Source organism: Chionomys nivalis, chromosome 21 (genome assembly GCF_950005125.1).
Source record: "Chionomys nivalis chromosome 21, mChiNiv1.1, whole genome shotgun sequence".
Classification (NCBI taxonomy): Eukaryota; Metazoa; Chordata; class Mammalia; order Rodentia; family Cricetidae; genus Chionomys; species Chionomys nivalis.
Genome location: NC_080106.1, coordinates 9,024,587 through 9,047,488, shown reverse-complemented (window position 1 = coordinate 9,047,488; position 22,902 = coordinate 9,024,587). Strand labels below are relative to the sequence as shown.

Here is a 22,902-nt window from a genome sequence, read left to right as displayed (position 1 = left end):
GGAGTGCTGACTTCTGAGTCTAGGGTGGCTTCAAGCCGAGGGTCCTCACTAAGTGGCTCCAGCAGACAGGGGTGAGGTGGCACCGGCGATTAGGGAGGGCATCTGCCCTAATTCCTGAGGCCATCGGGTGCTGTTGAGGCTTAGCTTAAGCACTGGTGACAAGGGCTAAGTCCTAGCATGGGGTAGGGAGCTGTACATTGCCCCACTGCAATGCTCACCTGAAAGGGACCCTGTTCTGCTTCTTGTAAATTACCTCCCATCTCTGCTGTACTATGACCTTGACCTCCTGGCTTTTAATGTCCCCATCTATAAAATGGGCTCCAGCTTCCAAGGGACTGGGCAACCCCCAACCTCAATGCCCGGCAATACCACTGCCATGGGGTAGGGATCTAGGGGTATCTGAGCCCAAAATAGAAGCTAGGCACACATGGAACTCCAGGAGGCTAAATGCCTGCTTTGGGAGTAGAGCCCAGACCACGGTTGTAAACCAGGGCAGGCTTTCTTTTGCCAACAAGCATACTGAGTATCCGCTATGTGCTATCATCACCGGGCAGGGGTCCTGAGAGGAGACAAACACGGAAAGCTATGTGAACATAGAGCCCAGGCTGGCAGAGGAAAGGGGCACAGGAAAGAACCCAAGAAACCATGAGGGACCCCAACATTAACCTGGCCTGGACTGCAGACACCCTGACTATGGAGAGAGAGCTCTATCTCAGGCAGAGGGACCAGCAGGTGCAAAGATCCCAAAGCAGAAGGAGACAAAAGTGGTGGGAAGCGGATTGTTGGGGAAGAACAGGCGTGGGCAGTAGGGGTCACCAAGGCAGGTGGCACTGTAGGAGCCAGACTGTGCCACTGAGAAAAGACTTGGGGCTGGGAGGCAGCTCAGTGGTCAGAAGCACTTGCTGCTCCTGCAGAGGACCCAAGATCTGAGTGTGGTTCCCAGCACCCACATCAGGCAGCTCCAGGGGATCTGACACCCTCTTCTGGCCTTACCTGAACGCACGTGGTGCATAGTGACACACATACACATACTTAAATATAAATGAGTCTTAGCTAAGAGGTGGCGCACACCTTTTGTCCCAGCACTTGGGAGGCACAGGCAGGCAGATCAGTTCAAGGTCAGCCTGGTTGACAAAGTGAGTTCTAGAACAGCCACAGCTGTTACACAGAAAAACCTTGTCTCGAAAACCCAAAAAAAAAGTCTTTTAAAAAGAAAAATATTATCTTTTAAAAGAATATCTATATATTTTTATGTGTATGAGTGTTTTGCTTGCACATAGGTCTGTGCTGGCAGAGGACCGAAGATGACAGGATGGTGACGTCCATAACTGGAGTTATAGACAATTGTGAGCCCCTATGTGAGCACTGGGAACCAAACCCAGGTCCTCTGCAAGAACGAGTGCTCTTAACTGCTGAGCCATCTCGCCAGCCCAAAATTTATATTTTTAAAACAAGAGTTTACAAAAAAAAAAAAAAAAACAAACCCAAAGGTTCATTGTGTAGCCCAGGCTAACCTCTAGCTCACCATCCTTCTGCCCATGACAGCTACAAATTTCTGAGTGTCCTGGCCTCCAAAGGGACGGTGCTCTCAGTTGGTGAGCCAGCCCTCGGCATGTGCAGCTCATAGAATTCTCTAGATGATTCTCCATCCACGGTGTGACAGGGTGGAAGATGTCTCATATTTCCCTGAAAACCCTGAGCCCAGACACACACACACATACACGGGACCGTCCTGGTGTCGGAGTTCATGGGAAATGAGTCTGGAGTGCTAAGCTGAGCCAGGCTCTGGGGTGGCGGGATGCTGTGCTGTGCAGAGGAGGGTAGCTGCCCTGTGCTGCTCTGGAGCTCTGATGTGGCCTGGAGCTGGGAGTGTTACAAAGATTAGCTGGGAACAGCTGAGCCCCAGGGGCAGGCCTGGGGATGGAGGGACAGAGGCTCTAGGTGGGTCCCAGCTGGGTCCCTTGCCTATTGCCCCATGAGTGACTCACCCCCTCCACCTCTGGGGTGAATTGGCTCAGGGTGAATCCAGCCTTTTTAGAACAAGGTGTTGGAGGTTTAATCAGTCTGAGGACCTCACAGAGGCAGCATCTTGGAACCGGGTGGACTGAGTCCAACAGCTGTGCACTCAGAAGCAAAGAGGAAGAGGAAGCTAAATGAGGACAAAGAAGACAGAAGGGCTGCCTGAGGATGGAGGCGGATGATGGAGTGGCTAGAGCAAGGCTTCTTCTGGAAGAGTTCAAATACAGCCTGTGCCAAAGCTGTGTGATCTCAGGGAAGCTGGACTCCCTCTCTGGGCTTCAGCTTCCTTGTCTTGGAGACAAATGACTTAATCCATATGGAATTCACAGACAAGAGCCTTTCCCAGGTTAAGCCCCCAAGTAAAACAGCCATTTATTGTCATTTGACCATTCTGACTCCTGGAATATATTCCAAACAAGTTATCATCATCATCATCACCATCATACCAAAATATCCTATGTGGCTTACTTATATAAGCAACCGTGTAGAACTCAAAGTCATCCTTGGCTACATAGACCGTGAGCTAGCCTGGGCTATATGAGACAATGTCTCAAGGAAGCAAACCAGACAGCACACAGCACCACACGCACAGAGCCAAACCTGTGGCTGCACGGGAGCAGGCCACACAGGAAACGGAGCCACAAGTAGGCCTGTGTGGACAACATCACGCTGCATGTTGTGTGTGTGTGTATATGTGTGTGTGTGTAACCAGGCTCCACCATGGTGGGTCTGGCTGGTGGGTAAGTCTCGGCTTCATTACCTCCAGGGACCAAGGCTGGGTAGCTGGAGGCAGGCCAAGGTCCAACACACCCAAAACATGCAAGGGAAATTATATGAGGTGACACCTTGGAGGGACCCTTTTCAAAGTTCTTGTTCTAGGGGCCGTTGGTGCACAGTGGCTTTTAGGCTTGTGGTGGCACAGGATAGAGGTAGGTCCTGTTGGGGAGATAGCCTAGGTCCCAGGCTGAACCATCTTGGATATCCTGATATAACCAGGCAAGATCCCACTGATGGGTGGGAGAGAAAGAAAACACGTCACATCCTGCTGGACCATGGTCTACTGCTTTTTTGTTGAGACTGGCCTGGGGCTCACTAGGCTGGCTTCAACCTTGCAGAAACCCTCCTGCCTAAGTCCCATGAATGGTGGGATTTCAGGTACATACCTAGTTGGATCTTAAACTCCCCTAAAAGGCCCATGTGTCTGTCATAGTCCTGGTTCTCAGACCAGGAGAATAGTTGTAAAAAGCAAGCCCTGTGGGAAGTTAGGTCATTGAGGACATGGCCTTGAGGTATATGCTAGGACTGTGGCTTCTGCCCCAACCCCTTCTAACTTCCTAGCAGTCACAGATGGGCATTTCATTCATTCTTTCTTTTTAAACTTATGTGCACTGGTGTTTTGTCTGCATGTATGTATGACGGTGTTGGGTACCCTGGAACTGGAATTACAGACAGTTGTAAGCTGTTATGTAGGTGCTGGGAATTGAACCTGGGTCCTCTGGAAGAACAACCAGTGCTCTTTACCCCTGAGCTGTCCCTCCAGCCCTGGCACCTCATTCGCAGCACTCCACAGTCCCTACCCACAAGCCCAAAGTAACCATGGGCCACAAAAAACCTTTCATCTTTGTACCTTGTTCTTTTCAGGTATGTTGTGGCAGTAATGCAAAGCTGGCTGGAAATCCACACAATGAAGCATCTGGCCCCTACGACACACAGATGCATACCACAACACACTGAGCCTGGAAAATGCAATACTCAGTGAACAGAGCCAGGCAAGAAATTGGTCCACGCTGTTGTGCAATATTTGTTTACACTGTGTGAAGGCATGTCACTGTGATTGGTTTAATAATAAAGAGCTGAATGGCCAGTAGCTTGGCAGGAGAGAGAGAATAGGTGGGATTTCCGGGGAGAGAGAGGTGTTGGGATGAATCTAGGTGTGCAAGAGATGCCAGCAAGACATTGAAGAAGTCAGACAGAGAAGAGGTAACCAAGCCACGTGGCAGAACATGGGTTACTAAAAACAGGTTAAGTTATAAGAGCTAGTTGGGAGCCGGGTGGTGGTGGTGCACGCCTTTAATCCTAGCACTCGGGAGGCAGAGGCAGGGGGATCTCTGTGAGTTCAAGGCCAGCGTGGTCTACAAGAGCTAGTCCCAGGACAGGAACCAAAAAGCTACAGAGAAACCCTGTCTCGAAAATCAAAAAAAAAAAAAAAAAAAAGAGCTAGTTCCAGGGTTCCAGGGCAGGCAACAAAGTGACACAGAGAACCCTGTCTTGAAAAACAAAACAAAACAAGAGCTAGTTGGGAAAAAGCCTAAACTAAGGCCAAGCTTTCATAATTAATAAATAAGTCTTTGTGTTATTTGTGAGTTGGGGTCAAAGAAAAGTCTGACTACACCATGCATACGAGCGCTAGATTCTCTGAGAACCCTGGGGTCCACATACACAAGGCATCAGAGTTGTTGACACTATAGAGAAGTAAGTGCAGGATGTCAGGGGCCCTGGCCACACAGGGGCAAGGCAGTGTATATCCCTAACCTGTGCACTCACTGGTCATTCGGAGCGCCAGCCCTGGAGTGCAGTGAAGGCTGACTCTGCTCCTTCAGTGCCTGGCCACCTTGCACCTTGTGAGCAGCACAACACTCCCCTTGCTAGCGGTCCTGGTGGGGCTGTCAGTCAAGATGCCCCACCCTCCCAGGTCAAGGCACAAGGCCTCATTTGGGCCAATTAAGTGCTGTCTTATATCTGCCCCTCCCCTACCCCATCCACAAAGTGAGAGGAAGCTCAGGAGACATCCATCCACTCCTTCCCAGCCTTTGCAGTTCTCCTGGGGGAAAGAGTTCTCTCTTTCTTCCCAGAAGTTCATCTTGCTCATCTTAACTGCAATCAATGTTTTAGCTAGTACTCAGAGTCTCCTAAGACCTGGAAGTAGGGGCTGGAAAACCCAGGGAACAGAAGGGCCCAAGGATGAAATCATCAGGAGAGCTATACCCCAGTGGCAGCCTGAGTGCCCGGAGCCTGGCACTTCTGAACACCCCACAGCCATGTCCTGTCGTGACCCCACTTTAAGGAAATCAAGGCTGTTGTTCAGGTCTCTGGAGCTTTGAACAGGTTGGGGAACACAGACCTCTGAGCAGGCTGATCTTGGAAGGCAGAGGTGCACGGGAAGGCTGGGGAGGGGAGCCTGGGGTGGGCGAGGAGGGGAGCCTGGGGTGGGCAGGGAGCAGAACCTGGTGTTCAGGCCAGTGGCTCAGCATGTGAGGTAGTGATGTGTTTGGCAGGGGCCATCAAGAAAACACACTGGGCTGGGCAGTGGTGGCAGATGGGGGTGGGGATCATGCCTGTGTCACAGGGGGATATCAGGACAGAGGTCTGTGCTGCCTCCACCAATACCTCTCACTGATTCTGCACCCTTCTAGAACTTTCTGATGGCCTTATTTTTCTCCCATACTAACCAAGCTGACCTCTTGCCTGGATGATGGCAGGTATCCAGCGTGTCCTGGGAAGCAGTTACCCAAGTTATGCCTGGCTTCTTGCTCAGGCTTCCCGCTTCCTAGCTACCCTCCTTTTTGGGGACTTCTCCTCTGAGGAGGAAGTTGAAGCCTGAGGAGAAAGTTGAAGCCCTAGGGCACAAACCTCTGGTGAAAGAAGGCCTGGAAGAGGTCACAGAGGCAGAATAAGCATTTATGAAGTACCTACTGTATATACGAACTGCCTTTAAAGATGAGGTCCCATCAGTCTAGGCCAGTACCCCAGGCCTCTGGGTCCCCCCGTACTATCTTCACCCCAGTCTCCCCGTTTCTGCTCTCCCAGTCCCCTTGCCTCCAGCACCCCACACTCGGTCCTACCTTTCAGACAGGAGGGCTTCAGCCCCATGGCGTCGTCTCCTCTGCAGGCCTGTGAAGAAAGGAGGGCACTTAGAGCGGGGTGGGGGATGTCATTGTCCTGGCCCCTACTTGGCCAGCTGGGCATACATCAGGAAGCAGTGGTAAAATAAGCCAGCTGTGAGGTCACAGTGCCTGCTGACCACATCTGGGCTGAGTGTATGCCGGGGCAGAGGGCTGCTGTCCAGGAAAGTTCAGGCAACATTGGCCAGGGTTGAGGGCATGGAAACCACCCTGCAGTCCCTCCTTTCAGGGGCCACAGGACAGTGGTCAGCCTCAGGGACGGAGGACCCACAGGCTGGGGGGCAGATGAAACCTGCCACAGCAGGCAATCTCTCTATTTTAACAGGTGCTCTGCTGACTTTTCAGTTTCTAGTCACTGGCCACATTGTCTACTTGATTCATTGGGGCTCCGGGGATCAAACCCAGGACCTTGTGCATAGTGGGCATACCCACAGTACCTGAGCCACAGCCCAGTCCCCGGTCCTCTCAATACAGATTCTTGGAATGGGTTGAACTCTAACAGGCTGTGGAGGATGAGAAGGAGAACATTTCCCACCCGTGTTCTCCTGACCTTTTCCTACAACTGCTTTCTTAAAACTCAAGCAACTGAGCAGTACAAGGAGGAGGCAGGGAAAGAGACACAGAGTGGGCAGCGCGGTCTTCAGTGGACCAGTGTCCATCGGGAGTGACTTCACCATCTGGCGTTCACAAATTCACAGCCCTGGAAAAAAGCCATTATGGGGTGCATAAAAGGCAGTCTCCAGCCTGTGCCTGGGGAAGACTGGGCTCTAGGGCCACACAAACCTAGAGCTGGTGAGGAGGGAGGACAGCAGCCCAGTGACAGGCTCCAGGCTGAAGGCAGGATGCCTGGGTCCCACTTGGGTGTGGACCTGCCACTGGCCTGAGCTGGGCCTCTTCACTCTCTCCTTGGCACCTTGGCTACTATGCCCACAGTTCTGATTCCGACCCCAGCTGTCATGAGTGGAGGGAAGGAACACAAAGCAGGCAGTTGGGCTGGGAGCCCCCTTGGCCATGGTGCTGCCCAGCCACCTCTCCTAGGAGAACCTACCCTGCCAAGAGAGCCTGAGTCACAGTGGCATGGTGCCCCACCTCCTTAACAAAGCCCTCCTTTAACAGGCCGGGCAGGAGCAGCCAGACCATCGGCTTAGCGCATGGCCCTGAGAGGCAAGAAGAGGCTGGGCAGAGCATCCTGGTCCCTTAGCTGTTTCCCAAGCTCCCATCATTTGGAGCTGTTTCCTGCTTCAAGCAGGATGGACACACCCACATCTGGGTTTCTACCTTGCTTAGGAAGTCACTTCATTTGTGTAACAGGACAAGAATCCATTCAAGTTCAGCCCAGGCACCATGCTGAGAACAGTGCTGGCTGTGTGGTACCTCCCTGCCAAGGCCAGAGAGGCCAACAGCCCCGGTTTCCCACCTGCCTGCTGCCTGCTCTGGGCCACTTGGTGACACTCACGCCTCACTCTCTCTTCACACCATTAAAAACACCTGCTAAACACTAAAGCCGACCATGTGCGTGCAAGAGAGTGTCCCGTGTTTTCTGTAGCAGCCAAGATTGAACGTGGAGGGTGGGTGAGGGGAAGATGGCTCAGGGGCCATGCAGAGGACCTGGATTCTGTTCCCAGCATCCCACAGTACCTCACAACCATCTGTAACTCCAGCTCTATGGGATCCGGTGCCCTCCAAGGGCACCACGCATGTATATGGGGCAGACATGCATGCGAGCAAAAATGCTCATGCACATAAATTTTTTTTTTTTCTGAAAGATTGGACACAGGGACATGGGAGAGATGGGTACTGTGACCTTAGTGGCTACTATCAGGAACCCAAGGTTGTGTGGGGCCTGGAAGAAGATTGAGTTTCTTTTGATGGGGCTCTCTATCAGTCTCTATGGTGGGTTCCTTTCCCATGATTCTACGGGGCTGGCCTGGCTTTCCCTTCCCTGGATAAGAGCCATTTCCTGTTACCTCGAGGCTAACACTTGGCCTCATCTACTCTCCCGCCTCAGTTTCCTGCCCTTTAAAATGGGGACAAGAAGAGGCTTTGGTTAGGGGGCTGGTGTGAGCGCGAAAACAGCCAGCGCAGGCCTGGCACGGGCCTACTGCTGGCTAAGCACGAACATCTCAGCGTCCTCAGTCCAGGAGGACGAGCGGAGTCTCCCGAGTGACCTACACCTCCCTAGGGGAGGCACACTCCTGCCTGGTGTGTGCCCACCAGCTGAGGCCTTCCAGGGACAGATTAGACACAGCTTTCCGGGCCTTGGGGCTGGTGGAGGGATTAAGTCTTTCCATAAATACACTGCCTCTCTCCTGTGCAGAGGACCCGAACCCGGGGGAGGGGCACCAGGACAGGACCGGAGCTGGGTATGGCCTAGACAGGACCAGTCTACATTGTGGCCTGGGTAGGAAAGGGGTCTGGACAGGTAAGGGGTGCTCTTAGCTGGTAGCACAACCCAAGATAGGGAGGATCTCCTGGAAGAGTCTCAGGCTGAAGAGAGACATCAAAGTCTGCCATTCATATGAAGCAGCCTGGGACTCAGTTTCTTTATCTGTAAAACCGGGTGTGTTCTAACATTTCTATACTCTCTCCGGAATGACTTCTACATTGCTGCTACCCTGTTCTCTTGGCAAAGGCCAGAAGTCCCTCCTGCCCTCAGAGTCCCCCAGGGGAGCTGCGGGGCCTCTTTCAAATACGCACACCCTCCCCAGATCTGCCCGGGCCAGCCCTGCCAAGAGAAGTGCCAGCCTTGCGCGGGTCGCCCTTTGCGGTCGCGAAGCTGCTTTGATGTACTGGGCGCCCCTAAGCGAAGCAGCTCATCAATAATACATTCGAAACACTTGGTGGAGGGAAGCGGTTCCTCCCGAGGCCTCCTACCCCCACCTCGCCCCACTGCTCCGCTACTTGACAGCCAAGCCGGCTGCACAGAGGGGCCTGAGGCTGCCACGCGCGGGACACGCCCCCGCCCAATGCCAGGCACGCGGCCAAAAGGAGCCGAGCTGGGCAGCGAAGTCTGCGGGAAGTTATGGGACGCCTGGGACCAAAGGGTCCCCCATCACTCTGGAGTCTCCACCACCTTGGGGTCTCCACAGCCCCTCCCCCCGCGTCTTCACCCCACCCTGGGGTACCTACCCTCCGGGGTTCCTGTAACCCCCGGTCTCTACGTCCCGGGTTACCCCCACACACACTCCGGGATCCCCACCGTCCTTGGTCTCCACAGCCCAGGGGTCCCCTGTCCTGGGTCCCTCCCCACGTCCCTCCCAGGTCCCGGTGCGTCCGCCGTGGCGCGCACGGCGCGCGCGCACTCACCGCTTTTTGGGGCGCGCTGGGCGCGGACGCTGATGGCCGTGCGGGATACCAGGCGACACGCCTGCAGCCGCGGACCGCGGGGGTCATGGCCCGGCCTGCTCTCCCCGCAGCAGCGCTTGCCTCGGCCCCCTCCCGGCACCTGGAGGGCGGTGCCGCCCAGGCCGCTCCGCCCCGCAGCCCGCCCTGGGCGCAGTCACAACCCCGGCTGCCGCGCCTCCCATCCCGCCTCCCCCACCCCAGCCGCGCTCCCAGCACCCGGGAAAGTTTGGGCACCAGTCGGCTGTCCCCGGTGCTATAGATGGAAAGGGGCGTCCAGCTCCGCCTCTCCTGCAGAGACGAGAAGTAACGCCCCCAGCTCGTCGCTGCGGTTGGGAGGTTCAGGTGGCATTGTGACCCGCGGGCTTCCCCCGCTGCTGGGTTCTGGCATTTTAACTGGCCACGTGCCTCGGTCTGCCACAGCTGGCAGAGGACCTGAAGGTTCAGGCTAAGACGACTCTGGCTATCGACTCCCTACCCCTAAGGCTAGCATCATGCTTTCCTTTGTATTATTTGAAATAGGGGCTCTTGTATCCCACCCAGGCTGCCCTTGAACCCCTGATCCTCTGACCTCTGTCTCCCAAGTCTGGGATTACAAGCAGGGGCCAAGGCCCAGGCTTCTTTGTTTTTATATTTTCAGTGCCAGAGGTAAGACATGGCTTCCCCTGTCGGGCGGTGGTGGGGCATGCCTTTAATCCCAGCACTCTCCGGAGGCAGAGACAGGTGGATCTCTATGAATTTGAGGCCAACCTGGTCTACAAGAGCTAGTTCCAGGACAGCTCCAAAGCTACAGAGAAACCCTGTCCCGAAAAACCAAAATAAAAGAAAAAGAAAAAGAAAAAGACATGGCTCCCCCATCCCCCCTCCTCTACAAGCCCAGCTCGTGTTCAGCACTGAATCACATTCCCAATACTTCCAACCATAGATGTGGCGTCCAGACCTGTGTCTTAATGGCTTTCTCAGGGGCCCCTCCTTGAAGCCCCACTTCACCTACCTAGATCAATTCTCTGTCACAAGCCTGTAGTGCCACGCCCACTCTACAAGCTCCAGGTCTCCACATCTTGTGCTATTTTCCAAATATTACAAGGGGAAACTGAGTCCAGGACAGAAGAGTGGAATTCCTGTGGTGGCTACACAGGTATTCATATTCCTGCTTTGAGCCATCACTACAAAATGTAGTGACGTTTCAGGCTCTGGCTTTGTTCAGGCCAAAATGTCAGGCAGTGGATCACGTATTCTCCAGAATTCCAACAGAGGTGGGCAGGTGGGCAGGATAGCCCATGCCCCACCTTCCTCAAACAAGGTGGGAGCTGCCCCCAGCTTGAACCACCAGGGAGGCCTTGGTGTGAAGTGGGCATTCCTGGGCAGGTACCTGTATGTCTGTCTGCAGGTGTGAAGCAGGATGAGCAGAAGTCTTAGCGACTGTAGCAGGGCATTTGCTCTGGTCCCCAGCTTCCAGCCCAACATTCTCATATCGGTCCCCCAGCCCTGTTTGTCCGCCCAGGGCAGGGAGGGGATGCTTTCACACGTGTGCGCATGTTTGATGAACATTTGCCTCCCCCATCCCTGACTTTCTTAGGGGATCCCTGATACCTCCCATGAGCCAAGGTCATGTCCCTTTGGCTACTTCCTGAGCTGCCAGTGACTATGTCCAGGTTTTGCCCTCTGGAGCAATGGGGCAGGGTTACTTCAAACTGTCTCCTCTCGTGGTGACAAAGGACACATGGGAGTTCTCGAATTCCTGTTCAGTGGTCAAGGACCTGGGTTGGCAAAATGCGGGTTCTGGTGGAGGTCAGTCTATCTCCCAGCTTCAAATGTTCCCCAGATATGGGTTTGTTCCTTCCTACCAGTACTGACCCAGTACCAACAAGGCAAGGGGCCTTGATATCACCATGGGCCTGTGACACCTGTCCAGGGTAGATGGTTATTCTCACTTATCCTCAATGTGGCAACCTTGGTTTAGGGAGGTCACAGGCCATCCCACAAATAGAACTTCTGGACTGACCATCTGAGTTGTCTTTAGGAAGGGAACACCAGTCATTCTGGGGGGGAGGGGGGCAGAGGACAGAGAGAAGAGAGGATGATGTTCTTGTCACCTGTACTGAGATGGGGCTCCTCCACACGGCCTCTGAGAACTTGGGTCTCAGCCCTCTGGGCTATGACTTCTCTCTCCATCTCCGCTCCCTGCATGAGGCTGAACTGCTCCCCGAACATCCACTGCTGGATGCCAGCAGCACGGTCCCCTGATGTCAGGAGCGCCAAAGCTACCTGTGTCCCTAGGGCGCGACAGCTCTTAGATGAGAGCCCTTGAGTATTTTTCCAGCTGCTCTCTAAGCCAGCAACCTGCAGGAATCACCTGGGGAGCTAAAAATGAGACCGAGTGGCTGTGGGTGGGGCTCATTTGGTGGTTTCTTGCCTAGCATGGCAAACACCAGAACCCGGTACCCTGTGGTTCCAGCACTCTGGAGGTGGAGGGTAGAGGAGCATCTGGGTCATCCTCGGCTACATAACAAGTTCAAGACCAACCGAGGCTACAAGCAAAAGTCTCATCCAAAGAAAAAGTAAGTGAAAGCAGACGTGGTAAATGTCCCCAACTTTGTCCAGCCTGGAGTTTGACTTAGCTGGGCCAAGCGAGGCTGGGAAGGGGTAATCCATCACCCAGTACCAGCTGACCACAATAAAGACCTGAAACTTTTGTGTTCAGAGCCCATCTGGCAGCCAGACTGGGCCTTGGGCTTAGGTGCATGGCTGATTTTTCAACAGGGTGCTGTTGGAAGCTTCTGGAAGGGATCCTGAGTTCTGGAGGAGGAGGGTCACCTTGCCCTCCAGTGGGAAACAGCTGCAGAGACATTGATAATCAGTTCATACCTGGGAAGCCATCTCTGAATTGGGCATCCTGGGTGTTATCCTGGGTGGGTGGTTGTGAAGTTGGCTGCCCTTTGAGGTCTGGGACCCCTTCCGTCTGTGTGGGCAGTGGACGGTTGGTCTTCACCCCCAAGGATTATCAGTCTCAGTAGCAATTGTCTGTGTGCCGTTCTACAGGATCCAAATACTTCCTGTGCCAGGTATATCTGCCCTTCTTGGCATTAGACTCTGAGGACCAAGGAGAGCAAGAAATATAGACATAAGGAGGCCCTCCAGGCTGAGGTGGGGCTGGCCTGGCAGAGGAGGCAGACTAGAAAAGGGCTGGGAAAGTTCTGTCTGTGATCAGCCCAGGAAGGGTGAAGAGTGGGTGTGGGGGGCACCCCTGTCTCTCACTGGCTGTTCCTCTTCAACCCTCTGCTCCTCTCTGTTTAGTTCCCTGCAACCATGGAGCCCCATCTAGTACACTGCCTGCTCCTCTGGCAGCCCAGAAATGCGGGCAGGATGGCTGCCCTGCTGCCATTGGGCATTCAGCATAAAGAGCAGGGCCTGACTGGCATGCAACAGTAGCCCTCTGCAAGGGCCTAAGAGGGAGGGCGAAGGAAGGCCTGAATCCATCCTCAGAGGAAGCCACCTGTCATTATCTCCCCAGCACTGGGATTAAAGGTGTGCGCCACTACCACCTGGCTTTAAATATATTTTTAAAAATTATTTTATGTATATGGATGTTTCACCTTCGTGTATGTCTGTGCACCACTTGTGGTCCTGATACCCACAGAGGCCAGAAGACAGCATCAGGTCCCCTAGAACAGCAGACTTCTGTGAGCTGCCATGTGGGAATGGGACTCAAATCCAGGTTCTCTGGAAGAGCAGCCAGGGCTCCTGGCTCATCCCACCAGCTTCCTCCCCATGTTTGGATATAGGGTCTCCCTCTGTAGGCCAGGCAGAGACTGAATTGAGAAAGTCTGCCTCAGCTGGGACTATGGCATGATAGACCATGGCCAGCTACTCAGCCTCTCTGTCTTGATGGGGTGAGAAGCACGGGACGGGGGTCACAGGGCGGATGAGAAGGGAGAGCGACAGCATTCCAGAGAGTCAGGAGCCCTCGCAGCCTGGCATGGTGTTGCTGTGCACCACACACCGTGAACCCTGTGCTGGCTAGTTTTAACTTGACACGAGCTAATGGCATCTGAGAGGAGGGAACCTCAATTAAGAAAATACCACCCGGGGCTGGAGAGATGGCTCAGAGGTTAAGAGGATTGTGTGTTCTTCCAAACGTCCTGAGTTCAATTCCCAGCAACCACATGGTGGCTCACAACCATCTGTAATGGGGTCTGGTGCCCTCTTCTGGCCTGCGGGCATACATGCAGACAGAACACTGTGTACATAAGAAATAAATTTAAAAAAAGAAAAAAGAAAATACCACCCTAAGATCTGGCTGCAGGAAAGCCTGTAGGGCATTTTCTTCATTAATGATTGATGGGGGAGGGTCCAGCCCTTGGTAGGCAGTGCTATCCCTAGGCTGGAGAGATGGCTCAGAGGTTAAGAGCACTGGCTGCTCTTCCAGAGGTCCTGAGTTCAATCCCCAGCAACCACATGGTGGGTCATGCCCTTTTCTGACATGCAGGCATACAAGATGAACAAGTCAGTAAGCAGCATCCCTCCGTGGTCTCTGTATCAGCTCCTGCCTCCAGGTTTCTGCCCTGTTTGAGTTCCTGTCCTGACTTCTTTCAATGATGGACAGCAATTCTGAAGTGTAAGCTAAACAAGCCCTTTCCTCCCCCCAAATTGCCTTGGTCATGGCGTTTCATCGCAGCCCCCCTTACTGAGACAGACCCCTTGGATGTAGAGCAGCAGGAGACAGACTCAAAAAAGCCCAGGCTAATGCTTCCCAAAATTGAGTCAAGCTGGGCATGGTGGCACACATCCTAGCACATAGAAGGCAAGGGCAGGAGGAAAAGCAGGAGCTCAATCTTTAGCTACAAAGCAAATTCAAGGCTAGCCTGGGCTACATGAGAACTTGTTTCAGAAAATGAACAGACAGAAAGTCACCAAACTGATGGCCAGGTCTTCAAGATGAACCCCCTTTGGAAAATGCCACAAAAAACAGGAAAAGGGACCAGGGAAATGGCTCAGTTGGTAACCTGCCTGCCCAGGGGGAGATAGAGACAGAGCTTCTTGGGCCTTCCTGGGGTTTCCTGGACAACCAGTCTAGCCAACTGGTGAACTCTAGGTTCAGTGAGACACCTTGTCTCAAAAATTAAGACGGAGATTAATAGTGAAGACACTCATTGTTAACTATAGGACCCAGCCCTGACAAGCCCAATAGAGGTCCAATCTCAGTGGTTTACCCTGAGGCAATACCTGGTCCCAAGAAAGACCACAAACTGAGACCACCCAGGAACAGACCCATCCAAAGGAAATTCCTAATGTTCCAACCATTGTGGATAGGATCACCTACCAGCGCACACCCATCGCTTTTCACCAAGACACCCCTAGAGAAAGGTCAGCAAATCAGGGGTCCTGAACCGTAGACCTCACCCCTCTGGTATTATAGAAACCCCACCCAACTGAGCTCGGGCCTCTCCTTTCTTTTCTTTTTTTTAAATATTTAATTATTTATTATGTATACAATATTCTGTCTGTATGCCTGAAGGCCAGAAGAGGGCGCCAGACCTCTTTGCAGATGGTTGTGAGCCACCATGTGGTTGCTGGGAATTGAACTCAGGACCTTTGGAAGAGCAGGCAATGCTCTTAACCACTGAGCCATCTCTCCAGCCCCGGGCCTCTCCTTTCACACCAATACTTTGGACACACAGAGAGTCTGAGTTCGAACTTGTATAAGAATAGGGGCTCCTTGATTTTACATATAGGACTCCATCTCCTAGCTGGGGGACTCCGTGACCCAGAATAACAATTCCCACATGCAGATATATATATATATATATATATATATATATATATATATATATACCCACACAGAATTTAAAATGATAATGAAAATTTTCAGGGGAGGAGGGGAGAATCTGGGAGAGTTAGGGGAGGGGACAGTCGTGATCAGAATATACTGTATGGGGGAAAAACTTTTTTATCGTTGTTTTTGTTTTTCAACACAGAGTTTCTCTGTGTAACAGCTCTGGCTGTCCTGGAACTCACTCTGAAGACCAGCCTGGCCTCACTACCTGGGATTCACCTATTTCTGCCTCCTGATTGCTGGGATTTAAGGTATGCACCACAACACCTGGCTGGGAAAAACTTTTTTTTTTTTTTTAATTAAAAGAAAACAAGAAGAAGAAAAGCCACAGGCTGGGCTTCAGTACTTGCAGATTATCTATCTGGTGAAGGGCAAGTGCCAGAATTAATAAAATTTCTCAGAATTGAAAAACTAGAAATAGGGGCCTGCTGGGCAGTGGTGGCTCACACCTTTAATCCCAGCACTTGGGAGGCAGAGACAGGTCGATCTCTGAGTTCAAGGCTAGTCCCCCCGCCCAAAAAAAAAAAAAGTAACTAAGTAAGAAAGAAAGGAAGGAAGAGAGAAAGAAAGAGGTGTGGGCTTAGCTGGCTGCCTCTGCAGTGTCACCTCAATCTGCTTAGCTGGCTGCCTCTGCAGTGTCATCTCAATCTGCCCTGTCTTCAGCACCTTCTCTTTAACACAGGGAATCTAAGGGTTCAAAGCCTATGCAAAACTTGGTTGAGAAAATCCTGCACACTGTGACATTCCTTAATCGAATTTGCATTTGGCGTTGTCCCTTTGGAAGCTTAATTAGGATGCTTTGGGGATATGGAAATAAACTTGTTAAAGGTGTAAATGGAGAAAATAAGAAAGACCTGGGCCAAGGGAGTGCTCTCCATCCTCAAGAGACTGAGTCCCCGTGCAGCTGGAAAGACTAAAAGCTAAAGTCATTCTTTTTTCTTTTTTCTTTAAGATTTATTATGTATACACTGTTTCTGTCTGAAAAAGTTTGCGTGCATGCCTGCAGGCCAGAAGAGAACATCAGATCTCATTGTAGATGGTTGTGAGCCACCATGTGGATACTGGAATTGAACTTAGGACCTCTAAAATAACAGTCAGTGCTCTTAACCTCTGAGCTATCGCCAGCACCCCAAAGTTGTCCTTTGAAAGTACTCCGTGTCTTTTTCCGGTAACACACTTGCAATAGCTTGGAATGGAAACAACAGCCACGGTCCATGCAAACTCTGGAGTGCTATCCCAGTTTGCACCTATTGCTGTGAGAAAACACAGACCGAAAGCAACCTGGAGACGAAAGGGTTGATTTCATTTTACAGTTTATAGTTCATCATTGAGGGAAGCCAGGGCAGGAACTCAAGGCAGGAACCTGGAGGCAGAAACTGATGTAGAGGCCTTAGAGGAGTTCTGATTATTGACTTGTTCTCCTTGGCTTGCTCAGTTTGCTTTCTTATACCACCCAGGACCATTAGCCTAGGGATGGCATCACCTACAGTGGGCTGAGCCCTCCCACATCATCAAGAAAATGCCCACTGACATGGCCACAAGTCCAATCTGATGGAAGCAGTTCCTCACTTGAGGCTCCCTTTTCCCAGGTGTGTCAAGTTGCTATCCAAGATAAAACCACACAAGAGTATTCAGGCAGCCACAGAGGGAGGACTGGGGTACCGACACTGTCCTGCACACAGACCTCAAACCCACTGTCCGGTGCGTATGGAGCATGCCCGTGACCCCCACTCTGGGGGCAGAGACAAGATCTCAAGTCCAAAGCCAGCCTGGGCTACACAACAAGACTTTGTCTCCAAAAGCAAAGCAGAACAACCCTCCCTATCTCCCCAAACCCACGGTGCTCAGGAGAAGAAGCCAGACGACGCAACAGGCCACATTGTGTGTCATGTGTGATCTCACTGACAGGAAGTACCGAGAACGGGCAAATCCAGAGATGGAAATCGGATTAGTGGTTGCCAGGGCTGCAGGTGGACCCAGGAAGGGCTGGGAGAGCTGTCAGCTAACTGAAACTATTGAGTTGTGCCCTTCTAATGGGTGGCTTTAATGACCGTACCAACAACGGCCACCAGAGCCTCCAGCAAGGCTGAGGAGGAAGAGGGCACAGTGGGTACCTGAGCAGAAGGGTGTGAGAGAGGAAGAGGCCAACAGACAGCAGCTGCCTAGGAGTGGAGTGCAGAGTTGACATGAGGGGAGAGAAAAATGCAGGGACACAAGGGCTCTTAGGCACCCAGCTTACCATGACTCAGGGCCCGTGTTTATCAGGAGTCAGTCTCCAATCCCTAGCCAAAATCTAAAGTCTTTCTTTCTTTCTTTGTAATTTATTTCTTTGTACTGAAGTGAAATCTATTTCCAATAAAACCAAGGGGCCATTGTGTTGGCTTTGCAGGTAAAGGTGTCTGCCACTCACCCAGAAAACATGAGTTTGGTCCCTGGCACCCACACACAGAAGGAGGAAACTGAGTACCACACATCTTCTGACCTCCACAAGCACACTGTGGCCCATACCCATACAAGCACACACATATATACACAATAAATAAATGTAAAATTGAATCAACAATTTTAAGGGGAAAAAAGTCCCAGAGTTCAAGGAACAAACCAATGTCTGGGCTGGGCGGTGGTGGCGCACGCCTTTAAACCCAGCACTCTGGAGGCAGAGGCAAGCAGATCTCTGTGAGTTCGAGGCCAGCCTGGTCTACAAGAGCTCTATGCCTACAAAATATATCAAAGCTCTCCCTGTCCTGGAGTGGAAGGTCCCAAAGAGGCTCAGGTCAGATTAAGTGTGACTGTCCCTCAGTCACCATAAAGGAGGGGATGTGGGTCTGCTCCATCTCTGTGCAGGTGCGAAGTTGATCTGAAAGCCTCTGCCAGGTTCAATGCTTACTGGCTTCCACCTGCACTGCCCTCTGTGGCCTAAGAGTGAGGGTGTGCTATTCAGCCCCAAGACTGACCAGAAGCATAAGAAACTACAGTTCTAGAATATTGAGAAAAGTGTCAAATACAAGTGACCACAGTTTGTCCAGGATACAGTGTTCCTGTCATCACATCCAGTCCCCCAGACACCAGACTCAAAAACAAATGAATACAATGTCACACATGGTCACACTGAGTTCCAAAAGCCAGGAACACTGTAACTTCAAATCAATGCTAAAGGATATCCTGTAACAAATGGTATTGAATGTGAGATGTGGGTAGGCTCTGAGGAGGAATTTAGGGCTCCCAGATTGTGGGGTGAGGCTAGGGTGAGGACTGCAAAGGGAAGTGACTCTGAGAAGCTCACAAGTGGGCTTGAGTGGTGATGGGATTCGCCTGCTGGGTGTGGTGGCATCCTGTCGGCTCCTGACTTTGTTCTTGAGCCTCCTGCACCCCATGGAATCCTTGGTGAGTTAATACACTCACATTGTCCAAGTCAGGATTTCAGAAATCGTGAGCTATTGTGACAAAGATCGGAGCTTTGCCACCTGAGAGGCAGCAGCTTTTGCAGAATTGTCTTTCTGCTCATATGCCAAGGTGTCCTTGAAGGACAGCGATGTCATCTTCCACCTGTCCACACCACCACAGAGAACCAGATGGCAGAAGGCCTTGAAGGTTCCAAGTCCAGGCAAGAGCTCAGCACATCTAAGGAGATCTTCGAGTGGAGTGGGGTGGGGCTGGGTGGACCAGTAAGCTCAGAGCGCAAAGCTACAGACGTTGCCAGGCCCTGTGGCCAGGCCTGTCACCCAGCTACTCAGGAGTCTGAGGCAAGAGGATGGCAAGCCAAAAGCCTGTCTAGGCTAAAGAGTGAGTTCAAGGCCAGAGTGAGTTCAGCTTAACCAGATTCTATCTCAAAATAGAGAGCGGAGCCCAGCGGCGGTGGCTCACGTGTCTTTAATGCCAGCACTCGGGAGGGAGAGGCAGTTGGATCTCTGTGAGTTTGAGGCCAGCCTGGTCTACAGAGCGAGTGCCAGGACAAGCAAGGCTACACTGAGAAACCCTGTCTCGAAAAATCAAAAGCAACAAACAAAAACAAAAAACAAATAAAACAAACAAATGAGCCAGGTGGTGGTGGTGCACGCCTTTAATCCCAGCACTTGGGAGGCAGAGGCAGGAGGATCTCTGTGAGTTCGAGACCAGCCTGGTTTACAAGAGCTAGTTCCAGGACAGGCTCCAAAACCCACAGAGAAACCCTGTCTCGAAAAACAAAAAACAAAAAAAAAAACAAAACAAACAACAAACAAACAAACAAATGAAAAAAAAAATGAAGTGGAAAGGCTGGGGACGCAGCTCAGTGGCCCTGGAGGTTCACAGTTCGACAAAGCGCAAACAGAACAGGACACATTCCTCCGTGAAATCTTTCCCACTTTAAGATAGGCACAATGAGGGAAGAGGGAGGGGTTCGGTGTTCTCACACCAGAGCTGCACAAAGTATCAGACTCTGATCAGGAGCTTGGGCAACTTCATGTGTCCCCCAACTCAGTGTGTGAGCATTCATTCCCAGGCTAACTGGGTGCCAGCCCAGGCCCTTGTGAAGTGCTGGCCCGGCAGCTTCAAAACGACACCATGGTGTACAGACACTGCCTGCCCCGGCCTGGGAACTGTGCCCAGGGACGACTGACCACATGCTGGCGTTTTCTTCCCTGAGAACTCAGGCTGATGGCTGCACCCTTCCACAGAGCAACTCTGCCCTGCAGGCTCTGAGCCAGCACACTGGGGATGGTGCCAAGAAGTTTTGGGGGGGTGCAGCAGGGTGAGGGGCAGGGAGCTGTTCCCAGGACAGGAAGCTCTGGTGGCCAATGCTGCAGGGCAGAGGCTCAACCTCCCACCGCCCCCTGCCACCCCCACTCCTCAGGGATACTGCACTTGAGACTTCCTGGGTATGCGGGGCAGGAGAGAAGAGGCTCCAATTCTCATTACAAGTCTGAGAATAAAGAGGAAGCTGCCGGGCCTTGGCCACTCTGCACTTCAGGTGTCTGGCACTTGCTCACCCATCTGCCCACCTGTCCATCCATCCATTGTCTGTGATACTTTTCTTGAGTCCCTGCTGTGATTGTGAGACATCAGACTGGTTGGACAAAGGATTAGCAGAGTCCCAGACACCATTTAAAAGTTACTAGAAGCCGGGTGATGGTGGTGCATGCCTTTAATCCCAGCACTTGGGAGGCAGAGACAGGCAGATCTCTGAGCCTGGTCTACAGAGTGAATTCCAGGATAGCCAGGGCTACTCAGAGAAACCCTGCCTCCAAAAACTAAATCAAACCAAAACAACAACAAACAGTATAGTGTCATGTGCCTGTAATTTTAGTACCCAAAAAGTGAAGGCAGGAGTATCAGGGACTCAAGGCCAACTAGGGTCATATGAGACCCTCTCTCAACGCCCCCCTCCCCCCCAAATTAAAATAAAAACACCAACAAACAAAAAACAATGCTAAAAAGCCTGTGAAATTCACTGGGTCTGTCTATACACCCTCACGGAGTCCATCATTGCTATAAACATTCCAAGATTGCTCATTCCTGTCTCAGAGCTGCTATCTGCATCAGCCAGTTGCAGATCCAGGTCTAGTGACAGTCACTGTTTGTAGCTGGCTGTGTAAAACAAGGCTGCCTTGTCACCTGGTGACTGGACACAGCTTTTGACTGTGCAATGCTTTGGTGGGCTAATCCTGAGGAATTTCCACACTCTACCATCAACTCCTTAAACCAACAGGGCTTGGGCTGTACACTGGGCAGAGACCTCACAGCTGAAGCTGTGGACAGTGCAGTCCTCTGTTGTTTGCCAGCATCTGGGAAGTTCTGCCCCGGGGACGCAGTAGCTTTGTGTACACACACACACACACACACACACACACTCATGTCAGAAGATCAATCAATCAATCAATCAGAAGACTAAAATCTGGGGAGTACTGGGGCTGATATTTAGGTCTTCTGTGATTTCCTGTGCTTGGAAGATACTGGTTTTTTTTTGTTTGTTTTGTTTTTTTGTTTTTTTGATTTTTCGAGACAGGGTTTCTCTGTAGCTTTGGAGCCTGTCCTGGAACTCCCTTTGTAGACCAGGCTGGCCTCGAACTCACAGAGATCCGCCTGCCTCTGCCTCCCGAGTGCTGGGACTAAAGGCGTGCGCCACCACCGCCCGGCAAGATACTGGTTTTTTGAGACAAAACAAAAACTCTTGTTCTTGGCCTGATCCTGTGAGCCCAGGCTGGCCTGGTCCTGTGTAGCCCAGGTTGGCCTGGTCCTGTGTAGCCCATGTTGGCCTGATCCTGTGAGCCCAGGCTGGCCTGGTCCTGTGTAGCCCAGGTTGGCCTGGTCCTGTGTAGTGCAGGTTGGCCTTGTATTTGAGGCAATCCTCCTCTCAAGGGCTAGGACTATGGGTGTGTCCTACCACACCTGGTTTATGCGATGCTGGAGATGAATGCCAGGGTTTGACGAATGTTTCCAGAACACTCTACCAAGTGAGATACATCCTAGCCCTCTTTTTGTTTTGTTTTTGAAAAAGTCTCACTCTCTGTACACCAGACTAGCCTGGAACTCATCACACAACCCAGGTTGGCGGCAACCCTCCTGCATCAGCCTCCTGGAAGCTGAGGTGACAAGTGTGAGCCACCATGTCCAGCTTGAGACTTACTTCAGTCTACAGGTGCTAACTCACCCTCCGCCCCTGGCACCAGGGGCCCTTGGGAGACAGAGGTGGCTGCTCTGGCTGCTGACAGGCCCTCCTGGACCTATCCCTTATACGGACAAGCCTATATGGATGCCCAGAAAGCCACTTCTGACTCTCGGAGGCCGCAGACCCAAGGCCGGCCAGCTCATTGAAGGATGGCTCAGCTAGTATTCCCTTCCTCCTGTCTTCCAATCTGAAAGACATTCAGTGAGGTTGGCTGCATAGGCTGTCCTGGAAGAGAGTGAGCTCTGCCTATGGAGGCCCCTGGTGCCTCTGCTGGGGAGGAACCCAGGAAACCTCTAAGGTTAGGTTGCTCATCTCCGGGAGCAAAGTGACTGTGGAGCAAATCCCCCCCCCCCCCCCCCCCCGCACACTGCCGGCCAGCAGTGAGAAGTGACTTCTTTCCTCGTGAATTTCAGCTGGGATGGAAGCAGGCAGAGATCACAGCGGGCAAGCGTGGACTGCAGCATGGCAGGCCGCTCTTTCACAGGTGTGGATGGATGGCTGTTGTCTTTACCTTATAATCATCCAACACGGGGCGGCAGAGGCGGCTTAGCAGACAAAGGTGCTCGCCATCAAGACTGATGAGTTTGATCCCGGGCCCTCATGGTGGAAGGAGAGAACTGACTCCCACAAGTTGCCCTCTGACCGCACCACATGTGCACCATGGCAACACCCCACCACAATAAATAAATGAATGTAAACTGTTTCTGTTTAAAATAAGCCAACAACAACACATGGGGTGGCCCCTTTAACAAAGTAAAGATGAGACTTCTTAACCTTCTGCTGGGAAGAGGTTCCTGAGCTCATGGCACGTGACAGGGCACAAGGACTGGTTAAGAGCTCAGAAGGCTGAAGATGGGTCCTCCCCATGCCTTCTAGGACCATCCCCCTTCTGCCCCTCCTACCTGTTGGCACAGGAGCTCAGTGATTGTCTTTAGTCTCAGGGAACTCCTTCAGGCTGGGGACAGTTGCTTGTTCTTCTGCGGTGGCCATCTGGGCTCGGGCTGCTCCCCGGCTCCCCGTACCTCCTGGCTCATGTGGACTAAATGCCTGGCCTTTGCAGAGAAGGGAAATTATCCCTAAGCCCAGGCCTGGTGTGTGCCCTGTGGCGTCTGAAGCTTTAATCCCCTGGCTTTGGATCCTCATGTCTGGCTAGGGCT

General features: G+C 52.2%; 1 protein-coding gene across 1 annotated transcript in view; it reads right to left on the bottom strand.

Annotated features, from left to right (window-relative positions):
* The window catches only part of C21H16orf74 (chromosome 21 C16orf74 homolog), a 29,776-nt gene extending 20,405 nt beyond the window's left edge, over nucleotides 1-9,371 (bottom strand). The window contains exons 1-2 of the mRNA XM_057754182.1: nucleotides 9,228-9,371; nucleotides 5,862-5,910 (exon numbers count right to left, since the gene is read on the bottom strand). Coding sequence (XP_057610165.1) covers nucleotides 5,862-5,910; nucleotides 9,228-9,314 — 136 coding nt within the window. The 5' untranslated portion in view covers nucleotides 9,315-9,371. The remainder of the gene's footprint in view (nucleotides 1-5,861; nucleotides 5,911-9,227) is intronic.
* Nucleotides 9,372-22,902: the final 13,531 nt, after the last annotated feature.